The 15,945-nt window shown below is 41.4% G+C and overlaps 2 protein-coding genes across 2 annotated transcripts in view; one reads left to right on the forward strand and one right to left on the reverse strand.

Annotated features, from left to right (window-relative positions):
• The window catches only part of LCT (lactase), a 50,144-nt gene extending 43,064 nt beyond the window's left edge, over positions 1–7,080 (forward strand). The window contains exons 14-17 of the mRNA XM_069577687.1: positions 118–252; positions 3,127–3,350; positions 4,228–4,455; positions 5,083–7,080. Of these exons, the coding sequence (XP_069433788.1) occupies positions 118–252; positions 3,127–3,350; positions 4,228–4,455; positions 5,083–5,309 (814 nt within the window). The 3' untranslated portion in view covers positions 5,310–7,080. The remainder of the gene's footprint in view (positions 1–117; positions 253–3,126; positions 3,351–4,227; positions 4,456–5,082) is intronic.
• Positions 7,081–9,125: 2,045 nt separating this feature from the next.
• The window catches only part of UBXN4 (UBX domain protein 4), a 29,814-nt gene continuing 22,994 nt past the window's right edge, over positions 9,126–15,945 (reverse strand). The window contains exons 10-13 of the mRNA XM_069577685.1: positions 14,768–14,870; positions 13,619–13,750; positions 11,710–11,912; positions 9,126–9,787 (exon numbers count right to left, since the gene is read on the reverse strand). Coding sequence (XP_069433786.1) covers positions 9,649–9,787; positions 11,710–11,912; positions 13,619–13,750; positions 14,768–14,870 — 577 coding nt within the window. The 3' untranslated portion in view covers positions 9,126–9,648. The remainder of the gene's footprint in view (positions 9,788–11,709; positions 11,913–13,618; positions 13,751–14,767; positions 14,871–15,945) is intronic.

The following is a 15,945-nucleotide window of genomic DNA, read 5'->3' on the forward strand; positions in this document are numbered from 1 at the left end:
CTCCTGGTCAGCTGCCCGTGGGCACCTCGGGCATCTGAGTTTAGAGCCCTCCACCGGCCCTGCCCTACGACAGGCTCTTCCCAAAGCCCCACACCCTTAATGGTTCTTCCTGCCCAGGCTCCCTGAGTTCACGGAGAGTGAGAAGAGGAGGATCAACGGTACCTACGACTTTTTTGGGTTCAATCACTACACCACTGTCCTGGCCTACAATCTCAACTATGCCTCTTGGATCTCTTCCTTCGATGCAGACAGGTAAGGAAGGGTGGCTGGAACAATCTTTGGAAAAGATAGCAAGGTGCCCTCTCTTACTTAGAGGCCTGTACAGCCTCTGAAACTGCCTCCTGATGCTATGTATCCTGGGGTTTGCAAGGCAAGTCCCAACTCCTGGTATACACCTCTATCAGTCAGTTACACAGGCTATGACTTCCAAAATGCTTTTCATTAAAGCAGACAGGCTTAGAGTTTTAAAAAATAATTAAGACTTTAAATATATATATGTTTTTTCATGAGATTTTTCTCACTTATCAGACGTATTTCAGTTAAAATAATTTTCTTTTTTCCCTTTGAGGGTAAAAGTTAAACTATTTCTCTACTACAGTAATGTATGTTCACAGCAGACACATTGGAAAGCAAGAAGAGAAAATTCGTATCATTTCAGGAGTGTATATATGTGTATAGGTACACTACCTCTCTTTATATATATGATATATATATTACACATAGTTTATATAGTATGTCAGAAGTTTCACACAGGAATACATTACAGAAAAACAGGACTACACTTATGCACAGTATCTGTTCCTTTTTAAAAAATTGCTAAATAATATTTATTGAGACACAGACATTTTATTTAATAAAATCTAATACTTACAAGACATTTTATTCCCCATTTCAGGAGGAAACGTTCACTGTCTCCTGTGGGTTTTTTTCCTGTAGACATTCTTTATTAGATGAAGAAAGCTCTTTGGTCGGGCTTTGTGTTTGCTTTGTCGCCTGTGCCATGCGGCAGGCAGGGTCTGAGTTCCCCTGCAGCGGGGGTGTGGAGTCCTAGCCACTGGACTGCCAGGGAAGTCCCTTTCGTTCCTTTTCTGACAAGCGCCTTTCCACATCAGTAGCTGTGCATCTGTCTGGAATCTCTGGAAACAAGTGCTGACACCCCCATTCATCCTCCAACCAGCAGTCAGGCTTGCTGAGAGGGGCTGAGGTGGCGCCCCTGCTGGCTCCCGTTTCAGCACCCACTCGACTGCTACCTCACCAGTCCTGGGACTGTCTTCCCAGGCACCTGTGCTCAGTTTATGAAGTGTCCCACATTCAGTTCAGCTGAACAAGATAAATCCAGCTGCTGGTAAAAGGTTTTTTTATTGAAGGACTGTGAGTGTTAAATATCTAAATGGCTGGTCCTTATAATGAAACGCATGAGCCTGTGCCTCCTCTGGCGGCACGCCTTTGGCACAATGTGATACCCTCTCTTTGCCCATCACTGGAGAGAGAAATAGGGTCTTGGGCACTTAAAGCAGGCCCTAGCGTATCTACCCCGTCATCACACTAATGGGGGCCCAAATATTCATTCCTGTGGGTGTACCACCTGTTGACCAGACATAGGTGACTCAAGGGAGCCTCTTCTCTGAAGACCCAGCGCTCGCACTCCATGCGAGTGCCAGCACCCTTCCACGACTAGTGTGAGGTGTGCCCTGGTACCGAGCGGCTTGGAGAGTTAGGTCCATGAACAAGTCCGTTCCTGTGTACTGGTGGAAAGCTAGACCAGAGAGTTTAGGTGGCCTATCCAAAGTTACACCAGCACTGATTGATGTCACTACAACCAGTGAAAAGAGAAAAGTAAAGTAATGCTCAGAATTCTCCAAGCCAGGCTTCAACAGTATGTGAACCGTGAACTTCCAGATATTCAAGCTGGATTTAGAAAAAGCAGAGGAACCAGAGATCAAATTGCCAACATCAGTTGGATTCTCAAAAAAGCAAGAGTGTTCCAGAAAAACATCTACTTCCGCCTTATAGACTATGCCAAAGCTTTTGACTGTGTGGATCACAACAAACTGTTGAAAATTCTTCAAGAGATGGGAATACCAGACCACCTGACCTGCCTCCTGAGAAATCTGTATGCAGGTCAAGAAGTAACAGTTAAAACTGGACATGGAACAACAGACTGGTTCCAAATCAGGAAAGGAGTACGCAGAGTATATCATGAGAAACGCTGGGCTGGATGAAGCACAAGCTGGAATCAAGATTGCTGAGAGAAATATCAATAACCTCAGATATGCAGATAACACCACCCTTATGGCAGAAAGTGAAGAGGAACTAAAGAGCCTCTTGATGAAAGTGAAAGAGGAGAGTGAAAAAGTTGGCTTAAAACTCAACATTCAGAAAACGAAGATCATTGCATCCGGTCCCATCACTTCAAAGCTAATAGATGGGGAAACAATGGAAACAGTGAGAGACTATTTTGGGGGGCTCCAAGATCACTGATGGTGACTGCAGCCATGAAATTAAAAGACACTTGCTCTATGACCAACCTAGACAGCATATTAAAAAGTAGAGACATTACTTTGTCAACAAAGGTCCTTCTAGTTAGAGCTATGGTTTTTCCAGTAGTCAGGTATGGATGTGAGAGTTGGACCATAAAAGCTAAGCACCGAAGAATTGATGCTTTTGAACTGTGGTGTTGGAGAAGACTCTTGAGAGTCCCTTGGACTGCAAGGAGATCCAACCAGTCCATCCTAAAGGAAATCAGTCCTGAATATTCATTGGAGGACTGATGCTGAAGCTGAAACTCCAATACTTTGGCCACCTGATGTGAAGAACTAACTCGTTGGAAAAGACCCTGATGCTGGGAAAGATTGAAGGCAGGAGAAGGGGACGACAGAGGATGAGATGGTTGAATGGCAACACCAATTCTATGGACATGAGTTTGAGTAAGCCCCTGAGTTGGTGATGGACACAGAAGCCTGGCGTGCTGCAATCCATGCAGTAGCAAAGAGTCAGACACGACTGAGCGACTGAACTAAAAAGTCAAACTTTTTTTTTTTTTAGCGTAAATCTTGTTCATGCTTTGTGCAGAGGGTCTCTTGGGATTTATAAACTGACACCTAATCTCTAGTTTTGAACTTGCAGGGGAGTGGCCTCCATCACAGACCGTTCCTGGCCAGACTCTGGCTCCTTCTGGCTGAAGATGACCCCCTTTGGCTTTAGGAGGATCCTGAACTGGTTGAAGGAGGAGTACAACAACCCCCCGATCTACGTCACAGAGAACGGAGTCTCCCACCGGGGAGAAGCAAACCTCAATGACACTGCAAGGATCTACTACCTCCGCAGCTACATCAACGAGGCGCTCAAAGGTACAACGGGCCTACCCCTTCCTCTACGGGCACCTGTTGTTGGAAACGTCTAACGTCTGCAGCCGATACTGCACCGACGAGTCTCAGATGAGGAGGATGAGGCTTCTACCTCCTTTTGGCTTTAAGTCTTTTTGGGGGGGCTGCACACTAAGATTTTTCCTACCTAAAGCTCAGCAAGCAAAACCCAGTTGCCTGATGCAGCTGGACCCGAGTTCCCTGGCAAAACCCAGTTGCCTGATGCAGCTGGACCCCAGTTCCTGGTCTGCCCTTTTCTCTGTCTGAGCCTCCGGTGTCCATGTCCCTGGAAAGCGGTGCCCTCTTGTGGACAGTCTGGGTAAGGCCCAGGAGGGATAGGCTGGAGAGATTGTATGATCTTTTGTTCCCCAAGCAGAAGTCTGAGACCCTTACAGCTCAGCAGAACCACCAGGGATGGGACTATGACAGGGGAATGTAAGTAATGCTGAGTAAAAGAAAGTGAGCAATGCAGCAGCAAAGCGGAACAACTAGAAAACCTTATTTCAGATCAAATCTTTCCCAAGGGTCCCTTGAGACTCTGCCCAAGACCAGTATCCCAAGATGTGAAGATGATGATAGCTGACCCAGCAGGGCTAATGTAGTCTACGCATGTTCCTGGCTCCCGATCAGGGCTGAGCCTGTCTAGAAAATGCAGATGGCTCTGTGGTAACACCCACAGGGGACCAGCTAATGATTCCTCCGTGCAGGGCAGGCTGCTCTCTCCAAGAGCTGAAAAAAGCTCCCCTTGACCTGCAAGTGGGGACTGTGGGAGCAGTGTGGGCAGGCCCGGCCCCAGCAGGCCCAGTGGAGAGGGGCTTAGACCATCAGAGCAGCTCATGCTGGGGCCTCTGTCTTTGAGCAGCTCTGCAGGATAAGGTGGACCTTCGAGGATACACGGTTTGGACTCTGATGGACAACTTCGAGTGGGCCACCGGCTTCTCAGATAAGTTTGGTTTGCATTTTGTGAACTATACTGACCCTGCTCTGCCAAGGATCCCGAGAGAGTCAGCCAAGGTCTACGCCTCCATAATCCGGTGCCGTGGCTTCCCCGACCCTGCTGCAGGGCCACACCCTTGTCTTCAGCAGGAAGGTGAGCTGTGGTTCTGGGATGGACAAAGCCAGAGGAGGAGGGGTGAACAGGCCTTTCTCAGTCCATTTTCTTCATTACCAGCCCTCTCTGCCTCTCCATCCCCTTCATTCATTCAACCAGTATTTCCTCTTTCTTTGAATGCTCCAGACGTTCTCAGAATGGAACAAAGGAATTAAGGGCTAAAGTTACATCTAGAAACTAGGCCCTGGCCTGGAAACAGCAAGTTTAGATTCTTGCCCCAGGCCTACCACTAACTTGCTGTGTAACCTTAGGCAAGAAATGAGTCAGACGCTGCGCCGAGGCCAGGATCAGAGAGTGACTAAAAATATTGTGCCTGGCACATTGTAAGGTGCCCAAGATTTGCTGAATGACTGACAAAGTATAAATTACTATACAAATTAAGAGACAACTATCCAGTACAGGTTTTACTCTAATTGCTGAGGAGATGTTTAAAACTAAAACTACGTGACTTCTCTCCAAACTCACGAAAAGGATGTGCACAGTCACCTCCGTGATGTGCTGACCTTGGATACAGGGTAGCTTCTCTCCTGCAAGGATCCAGCTTGCGCTTAATAATCTAGGTCAACATGATCCAGTAACTCCTTATCACCTGTTGTTCTCTCCTAGATGCTGAGCCTACCGCCAGCCCCGCCAGCCCCGTGAGTCAGAAAATTCAGTTCCTGGGCCTCAGGCTGAGTACGACGGAAGCCCAGACAGCGCTTAACGTGCTCTTTGCTTTCATGCTTCTTGGAGTCTGTGGGGTTGCATTTCTGTCCTACAAGTATTTCAAGCACTCCAAGCAAAAGCACACACAACCAGGCGAACACGAATTGAGCCACAGGTCTTCCTTCTGACCCAGAAGTCACCACCTCCTCCAGTTCTCCTCGTTTCTTTGCAAGTCTTTGCCACCCCCTCAACCACTGAGGATCTAATACTCTGTCTATAACAGACTTCATAAAAATCTCTGCACTCTTAAGACACTAATCTTGAAGGATTTCAAGTCCCTGACTAAAATGGAAGTATCCCCACCTTGCCCCAGTATCAGGAATTCATCTGGGGATTAGAAGCCCCTCCAAGGGACTCCTGTGGAAATATGTAGTTACTGAACTCAACCAGTAGGTTCTGTGAGTCATTTAACTGAGCTGTTTTAATTCTCAGAGATTTTTAAAGGTGGAAACATTAGTGAAAACCATAGCAATCCTTTTCATGAAAAGATCAGCCACTAGGTCATCTCCTGCTTTCTTTAAGTTCCCTCCCAGCCTCTCTTGCCTCCTGTTTCTCAGAAACTGAAAAGGTGCTATTAATGGTGTCCTGTCTCCTGTGGGTGCTTCTCCTCAGAAGGCGGGTTCCACAGAAGTTATGAACATCCCGTTTACAGCTTCGCCACATTAATCCTCTGCTACTGGCTTCTGGAGGCCAGAGGACCATGTCTCAGTGTCTCTGAGAGCACATTTTTGGAGACAGGACAGAGGGAAGCACACCCACTACATCTGTATGTTTATTCACAAAACATTCAGAGAAGTCGGTGAGTCTATCACTTCCACTCAAATGTGCTCATGAGACAACCACAGAACAGAACACTCAAACTTATTTGACCTATATATTCTTTCTAGATATCTAGGAGATTTTCTTTTTTAAAAATACTTTTCAATTGGCTTTAAAAGGTTGATCATGCTCAAGAAGTTGCTTCTGGTAAGCATTCCTACCTGAACTGTATCTACAGAAAATTCCTACCAGAGTGTCCCACTGCTGTGGGCCCCAAGCTGGCAGCCAAGATTGTGGCGCACAAGCATTTTCTTCCACCAACAGACAGGAAAAGTTGGTCAGATGGGGTGAAGATGGTTCTAAAATTGCTATGAGAGATTTTTATAAGCTGTCAATTTTATGTAAATTAATCTTCAAAAGTTAGTATAACTTTTCTGCAGGGGTAGAGCAAGAAATGGAAAAAAATAAAGTTGCACATAAAACTTACTTGTAAAAAGAGCCAGGATAAATCGGGGGGGGGGGGGGGCGGGTGGAGAAAAAAATATAAAGCTAGTTATAGCTTTGAAATGGAGTGAACAGAAAGATCAACAAAGGAAGACAGAGCCTAGACACAGACCAGCTGCATATCAGGGGCAGGGTGCATGCCAGAGGTGACCTGCCAAATGGGAGGGGGGGTCGGTAGAAGGGGTGATGATGGACCAGTCCATAAATGGAGGTGGGTCACAGGAGAGTTCTAAGGATGTTAGTCACAGGTGGGGGAAGGGAGTCACATTCCTTACCAGGATATAACATTTAAATGTAAAAAAACGAGACCTATGAGAATGTTAGAAACCCCTGAGAGTGCTAGAACAGACAGGTGAGGATTTTTTAAATTACTTTTTGAAGTGGGAAAAGTATTTTATATTCAAGACTTAAGACCTGGAGGTCATAAATAAAAACACTGATAAACAGGACCACATAAAAATTATGGCAAGAAATTACCATCAACATACTCATCAAAAGATGAACAGGGAGAAAATATTTATAGCATATGCTAGACAAACAGCTAACTTTCTTAATATACATGAAATTTGTTGTAAATCAGTAGGAGAGAGAAACACAAATAAAATTGGCAAAGAAAACACAGGCAGTTCTCAGAAATTAAAATAACCAATAATATTAAAAGATGTTCACCTTCATTCACAATCAACACGATGCATATAAAATGCATACAATTTTACATCTATCAGGTGGATAAAGATGAAAAAGTGTAATCCAGTGTTGGCAAGGATGTGGGCATATCCACATTCTCCTACCTGTTAGTGGGGCCGTAAATTCACAAGCCTTTAGAGCAGGCAATTTGGCAGCATTTTTAATAATCCAAACTGCAAATACCCTTTGACTCAAGTGACTTACAGGTATATTTCCTCAGCTAAGAAGATACCTTTCCAAAGATGACGTTCACTGTAGCAATGTTTGTAATAGAAAAACAAACACAAGCACATACACGGTAACAGCCAATGAAAGCAACAAGAGCACAGGTAGTTCACCGAGTGAAATGCTCGGCAGCCATTAATAAGACTGAGGTAGCTATGTGTTAATGGGGAAGGGTCTTCAGGATCGTGCACGTTAAAAGGCGAGGTGCAGAGTAGTGTACATATAATACGATCCCATTTATTTAAAAAATAAAGATCACACATTTGCCTATGTACACATAAAAATTTTCTTAAGACTACAAGAGAAACTTGAGAGAGATTACTTCTGGAGACAAGACGTCTTCGAGATTAGAAGACGAATCTACAAGACTAGATTAGTGTGTGAAGACATCATTTTATAGCCTTCCATACTGTTTTGAATTTACCAATATACTTTTTAAAATATGAAATTGAGGAAGGAGCCTCATACTCAAAGATTGTGAATCATTTTTTCATGTATGTTTCTCTAAGATCTGCATTTGATTTTTCACCTGAAAATTGTTTTTTTATTCACATATTGCTGTATTTTTCAAGATGACAAATCTTTACTTAAATGAGATGCTTGCTGCAGATATATCTATTTCAAACTCTTTCCTTAAATTATGAAAGTAATTTCATTACAGAAAACTGAGAAGACATATAAGGATGCAAAAAGAACTAAAATCATAATATAAACCACTCTTATTGCTGTTGGTTTTTCTTTCTTTACATTATGCTAACATATACTATATATGATGTGTTTATCAAGTTGAGATCATACTGTACCTACAGCTCTGTATCCTGCTTTTTCCCCTGAACACATAACAAACAGTCAATAAATATATGAAATCAAATTGCTGAATTAGTATTGTCCCATTTTTCCTTAGCATAAGTTAATTCTGCAGAAGGCATGCAGTTGGGTTTCTGAGGTAAAATAAATAAAACTTAACAAGTTTATACCTAAATTTTGCCTGTATTTATTATCATTCCTTAGAAAAACTTTTTAGATCAAAAAGCATGAAATTTTTAAGGTTTCTGCTAATTTTTTTCAGAAAGATTATACTAGTTTTCACTCCTACCAACAACATATCTGGTCTGTTTCGTTGCCAACACTATTACCACTGTTACTTCACAGGTGAAACACAAAATTTGCTCTGATGAAATTTCCTCCTCTCATTACAAAAGAAAGTCAGGGTCCTTCTACAACATTAAGTATCTTCCAATCTAAACACAAAAGGTTAGAGAGGAACAGTCAAAACTGCCCCCTTTTCCAGACCTTCTTAGTGTCTTCACCAACATAAACATATCACAGCATATAAATCAGATTAAGAATCTAAAATTCTTAATAATAACCAAATGAGCAAGAGGCAAATCTTAACTCCCTACTTCAAGCCCAACAGTACAGGTTCTTTATTTCTTTGAAGAGTGACTATCATCGAGAACAAAACTCCAGTGTAAAAGTGAGAACCAGCTATAGACCAGCAGCTGTTTTGTATCTAATGAGAACAAAGGCCACAACATTGTGCAAACAAAATGATGCCTCCCTGACTTAGGAGAGACAGTAACATAGCATCAGTGCGTGTCAGAAAATTTCCTCCTGCAGTGATATTTATGGTAAAGTGGTCCCTCCTTTCCTGGGATAGCTCCAGGCAGTACAGGTGGGTGGGGGGATTCAGAGACACATGACCTCCACAGAGCCCTGTGCAATAAAAAGATGCTAGAATAACAAAACTTAGAGCAAAGATAAGATCATTCTGATTTTTGGAAAAGTTTTTTTATTCAGTGTTTAAGTAAGATTAAAAACTACAAGATTTTGCTTGCAGCTGATGAGCAAGAAAAGTTAAACCCAAATTATCATCTGGCTGGCTAGTTAAAAAGCTCTGACTCAGAGTCGGATTACTCAGTGACATAACAGTTACCTTATGTTGGCTTAGGGATTCGGAGCAAAACAGCCCTAAACAAATGTATCATCTGAGAGCAAAGGGCTAAAATGGGCATATGAAATACTGAATAAGAAAGCTGATAAAGGGAGGCTGTCACAGACTTCTTCAATTTTTTTTAGGCTTCTAGCAGTTGGTTACCATATACAAGGACCTAGCAGCCATTTATCTGATCTCTTGTCTGAGTTAAACAACTTTAACCCACTAAGCAGGAATAGAGAGACACTTTGTAGATGAGTTGGAACACATAAAGCAGTCCCACTTCTCCAGCAGAATTTTAGTTGAATTAAATCATAAGAGAAACAATGATTTTTGCACATATTGTACTTGTCACACTACATCTGTTGAGTAGAATTCCCATTCCAGGTGTTGTTTTCATCTTCACCATCGTCTTGAGTCCTCAATCTATATATCTTGCCTTCCTTTTTAAAGTCTTCCCCCCGTTTCTCCAGCACTCTTTTTCTGACTGGTTCCCTGATAAAAGAGGGAGAAAAAGGATAATGATGTAAAATGAAAACAGCAGTAACACGAAGTCTTTTCCTTTAAACTGCCTTTAGTACAAAGACAACTATAGTTTAAGGAGAGTACACGGGAGATCATTGTATCTACGAACGCTGACTTACATTTGGTGCTTTTTAACTCCATCTGTTCTCTACGCCAAACGAGTCAAATGTTGCCCATGTCCATGTATTTTTTGATGACTTACTAAGTTTTAGAACAGCGGGACTATCTGCCAACTAAATTGCTCCTTTTTTATGCAAGTTGATATATCTACTAAAATATTTATAATTTATACAGTACCGTAGTGGTTATCACAAACTCTATTCATAGCTCAATATATGGAAATGGTCAGTTAGCAATTCTTAACTCTTTTAAAATCTTTAAGAGTGATTTATTTCTACATGGACAATTAAGAACAACAAAACTTCTTCATCTAAAAATGGGAAGGAAACAGGTGAAATTTAAACCAATACATTCTCCAATACTAGAGAGGAAAAGAAAAAGCAATAATGGAACACAAAGTTTCACCCACTCAAACATTTGTCCCATTCTTTGCCCCAGTGCAAGACCTTTCCCCTTCTTTGAAGTAAGTTTTGAAGAACCATTCAGCAAGCTCTTTCAGGATGAAATGCTTCCACTCATTGCTCAGTAGGAGTTCTAAAATTCAGACCTAACAAGACCTAGTTTGAACACTGCTCTGTAAGAAGAGAAGAATTTTTCTGTGTCTTCCTCACTTGAGTAATATACTAACGATATAACTGGTCTTCTTGCATAATAGTTAAGAAGGACATCAAGATAAAGACTGTATCAGCCCGTAACAATATTCACTCAAATCTTCATTTAGACAGTCAACAGGACACGAAATCAGGGATCTCCTTACAGCAGACAGGGGCTTCCCAGGTGGTGCTAGGGGTAAAGAACCCACCTGCCAATGCAAGAGACATAAGAGACGTGAGTTCAATCCCTGGGTTGGGAAGATCCCCTGGAGGAGGAAATGGCAACCCACTCCAATATTCCTGCCTGGAGAATCCCATGGAGAGAGGAGCCTGGTGGGCTATGGTCCATGGGGTTGCAAAGAGACAAGACTGAAGCAACTTAGCACTCACAACAGACAGAGGCAAGGGCTTTCATTAATTATCAAAGATTGGTGTGAGGATTTGCTATTAATGTCCCAATAAAGTATGGAACAGCAGTATGTATATAGTGTAATAAATTATGCTATTAATTATTAGAAGAGGATATAATCTTAAATTTTAAGAAAATACTTCCTGTTAACCTCTTTCAAATATTTAGAATTTTAACAGAGGTGTGAGCTAAGATCATTAGCGCTGTCTACTAGTATTACCATTCTAACCATGGCCATGTGCCATAAAAGTAAGGCCTCTTGGTTAAGGAACCAGTCCAAAGTAACTCTCTGAAAGAGACACCATTTTCAAGTGAATATACAGTTTCCTCACTTTGGTCTTCTCTAAATGACCCAGAGAGGCAGTTAAATTATCTAGAGCACAATGATCCCTCTAAAGTAATTATGTGTGATGACTGTAAGAAATTAATGGAATGAAGTATCTTGTCAGACAAGATATGGCTAACAAGAAAGATACTGCTATTTAGACCTGAAGAAAGTATATCTTTTGTTATGGAATAAGAGAATCCAAGAAATGAAATAATAAAATCAGTAGCAGTGAAGCTGCTTAGCATGGAATAGATTTTATAGAAAGATGGCTGAGAAAACTTAGGTAAGGAGTTTCCTAGGTGACACAATAAACCTTCAGAACATGCTGGGTTTTCCCCTTTACATAGAAAAAAGGCATAGTATCTATAAATTTTTTTTTTCATTTTTGAATAAGACATAGGGAATTACTAATATATCTTGCAAATGGGGAAAACACAAATACCTTTTTTCTGAGCTGCTAGACGATGCAAGGTTTGAGGTTTCCAATGATGCTGCTCTCACCGAGGTCTGTGCAGGAGGAGGATTACTAAATAAGAAGTTGCTTATCAGCCTCCAGATGGCAAGGAATGGGTAGAGCACTGTCCCCAACAATGTCCAAAAGTCTCCACTGGAAGAATGTACCATGGATGCAGTTGGTCTTCCTGCCTAAAAATGAAGAAAGAAACCAAAATAAAGACTACATCAGCCCAACCACATCACACTCAAGGTTCTAGATAAACTTTTTATCTGGGAAAGTCCTATGGATTTTAGTTTACTGCAATAAAGTGAAATTGCCTTCTTTTGCCATTTTTCAAGTATATATAAACTTCAAGGAACTCCTGGAATTCTTTTCCTTTTAAGGAGTAATCACAACATAGAAACCAGAAAGTAGTTCTCAATGAAATGAACCAATTACTTTGAAGACAACTAAACTTTTGTAATGAAGTTAACAACTCTGATTTTAAAAGTCTTAATGATTTTAAAAAAGAGAAAGATTTCAAATATCAATGACTCCAAAAACTCCTGAGTACTAGAGGACTGTTTTAGGTTTGAGGCCCTGCTTTCGGCCCGGGTGAACTATAGTCATCCACCCTTATCTCAGGGGATACTTGCCAAGACCCCCAGTGGATGCCTGAAACCACGGATCATACCAAACCCCACATATACTACTTTTTTCCCTTCACATATATACCTGTGATAAAATTTAATTTATAAATTAGGCACAACAAGGGACTATTAAAGTTGCCAGCATCACCAGTATTGAGCTTTGGGGCTACTATTATATAAAATCAGTGGTACCCGAACACAAGCACTGCAGTATTTCAACAGTCTTATCGGACAACCAAGAGGGCTGCAAGGTGACTAATGAGCAGGTAGCATAGAGTATGGATATGCTGGACAAAGGAATGATTCATGTCCCAAATGGGACGACACGGGATTTCCTCACACTATCACAACGGCCCGAAATTTAAAACTTACGAATTATTTTTAGAATTTTCCATGTAATACTTTCAAAGTGCAGTTGCCCCTAAATAACTGAAAGCAGGGAAAGAGAAGCCACAGATTTGGGGGCACTGCTGCTGCTGCTAAGTCGCTTCAGTCGTGTCCGACTCTCTGCGACCTCATAGACGGCAGCCCACCAGGGGCCCCTGTCCCTGGGATTCTCCAGGCAAGAACACTGGAGTGGATCGCCATTTCCTTCTCCAATGCATGAAAGTGAAAAGTGAAAGTGAAGTCGCTCAGTCGTGTCTGACTCTTCGCAACCCCATGGACTGTAGTCTACCAGGCTCCTCTGTCCATGGGATTTTCCAGGCAAGAGTACTGGAGTAGGGTGCCACTGCCTTCTCCCTTGGGGGCACTACCATACTAACCAAGCTATGGAAGACCCAGGCTCTCATCCCAGCTCTGGCACTTAAGGTGGCACATTTAAATTTTCTGGGCCTCTTTTTTTTAATATCAGAGATTAAAATGTTGTTAGGATTAGTATGTTTAAAACTTAATGTGATTTTTATGTTAAAACTTTTTTAAAAAAATGGATAAACCGCAATCATACATAAATACATGACACCAAGTCAGCAGATTAGACAGATATGCTACATTGTTTTTCCTGTTCGACTGGTCATTTTCTGTACATGAGAAAAGATGAGGGAAGAAGGTGAAAATGTGTTTAGTATGTTTAGTCTTTTACTAGCATTACAAATATAAAGGCCAGGATAATGGAACAATAAACTAATCTAACATTTTTGGATAATTTGGATTCTAATTATCCACAGTATATTTTTTCACTTTTGCTTCATCTAATTATAAGAAAAAATCAAGAGCAGAACAGACAGACCTGTAAGAATAGAAAAAATATACATGCATATACATACTGGCAACAGTACCACTGAAGCACTTGGGGCAAGTTCCAAATCCAGTAATTTCTTTTTATAATCTTCTTTGGTAAATTCCCTCCTGGGAAACATTGTTGCTAATGAAAAGTTACCGTAAGTGTTGCCAACAGTCTGTAATATAAAAATAAGTTTTAAAACCTTACAGTGGAGCCTTTTTAAAGTAAGATATTACAAACTCATACACATTCAAAATGACTGATTCAGAGATCTCTCTTTAATCATGTGATCGCCTCACTTACCTGTGGCAGAAGCGAAAGAATCAGGCCAGGGCAGGCCATTTGAGGAGGCCCTAAGTGGGGGCCCAAGGCAAAAGAGGAATGGAAAAGGCTATGTGGAGTGGATCCTACCTAAAGCTTGGGGGAAACAGTTAATAAAATAAGTTTATTGTCCAGCTAAGCTCACCAGTGGAAGCAGCTTTTTAGGTATCCTTTTATTGGGACCTATTAAGTGACATAGCTGACTAAATGCAAAAGAGATCTAGTAGAAAAGTCTGAAACCTAATTTCAATCTTAAAGTGATACATGAAATACTGGTACATGCCTCATTTTGAATATATAATCTGTCAGAATAAAAAGTAATTGGAAAGTACTCATATCTTATTTTCTAAGATGTTTATTTCACACCCATTCAGATTTTGAACAAGGCTAAGTTCTGGAAGTAAATTCCTGAGGAAGATACTTGTTGCCAAATATAGACTGATTATTGATCTTTAGTGTGACCAATTAGCAGATGGTGGGAAAACTGCTAGCCCCACAGCATTCTAAGAAACTTGCAGAAAATTTGCAGAGGACCAAGAAAAACTGCATCTTTTATTGAGGACAGCTTCTTTAGATTAGACTTCTGGAAAATCACTTGCTTTTCATTCCTCCAGCTCAATGCACTGAGCAGTTAGAGTCTATTATACGGTGTCAGCAAATCCCTCTTTTCATAGAACAAGCAGATATGCTGTTCCCATATGGCACTCATACATGACAGAAGCTCCACAACATCCCAGAGGAATCTTGTGCCTCCCTCCTGGGGATAAGTCACCACTTACTCATACTCTTCCAATTCTGCCTGGAAATTTTTCCCTCTTACACTTAATAACCCATTCATCGACCTTCATTACAACTCATGACATAAATTTACCTGTGCAGCAAACTGTCTAGCTTCTTCTAGAGGAGCATCAGAAGGGAACTGATTTGTAAAGGAAGAACCATCTGGAAGACGGAACTGAATTCTCGCAACAGTGCTATAAGAAAGTGAAAATTAAGTCAGCATCTTTACCTCTACAAATTCTCACTGTAAATCTAGGAGAAGATGGAAGTGAAACTGTGTAATGAAAACAGGAATTTATGGACAGTGAGGGAGGGGGAGTTGGAGGAAGGTGATCAAAAGGTACACACTTCCAGTTTAAGGCAAATAAGTACTGGGGATGTAATGTACAATAGGGTGACTACAGCTAACACTGCTGTGTGGTGTAGGGAAAGCTGTTGAGAGTAAATCCTAAGAGCTCTCACCACAAGGAAAGGCTTTTTCTTCTTTATATTTTATCTCCCTGTGGCCCTTGTACAACAGGGGTCTGAAATGCACGGGTCCATGTATAGGTGAAATGTTTTTCAATCAATATATACTATAGTGCTGCACTATCCATGGCTGATTCAGTCCACAGATGCAGACCCACAGATACGGAGGCCAACTGTAAAGTTACACGTGGATTTCTGACTAGACGTCTAAGGGTGGCGCAACCTTGGATGCAATCTCAACTCTTGCATCATTCAAGGGCCAAGTGTTTATGAGAAGATGGATGTTAGCTGAACATGTTGTGTCAATCACTTCAAAATATATGTAAATCAAACCATCATGCTGTACTCCTTGTTCAGTAATTATGTCAAATATTTCTCCAATTAGAAAAAAAATTTTTTCACAGTGAAATCGCATTATTTTTACCAACAGCTATTTTGAAATATAATTCACATAAAATTCATCCTTTTAAAATATACAATTCAGTGGTTCTTAATATAGTCAGAGCTGTGCAACCATCATTAATTCCAGAATATCCCTATCCCTCCAGAAAGAACGAAAGCCCATCAGCAGTTGGTCCCATGCCTCCATCTCCCTGCCCCTGGCACCCCTCTCGTCTGCTCTGTCTTTGTGGATCTATCTGTTTCTGGCGTTTCATACAATGGAATCGTAAGATGGGTGGCTTCTGGCTTTTGCCATACAGCATTCTGTTTTCAGGTTCGTACATGTTGCACCATTCTTTTTTTTGGTGAATAATACTCCACTGTATGGGATCCAGCATGTTTACCCATTCTTCAGTTGAC

Source organism: Ovis canadensis, chromosome 2, assembly GCF_042477335.2.
Source record: "Ovis canadensis isolate MfBH-ARS-UI-01 breed Bighorn chromosome 2, ARS-UI_OviCan_v2, whole genome shotgun sequence".
Classification (NCBI taxonomy): domain Eukaryota; kingdom Metazoa; phylum Chordata; class Mammalia; order Artiodactyla; family Bovidae; genus Ovis; species Ovis canadensis.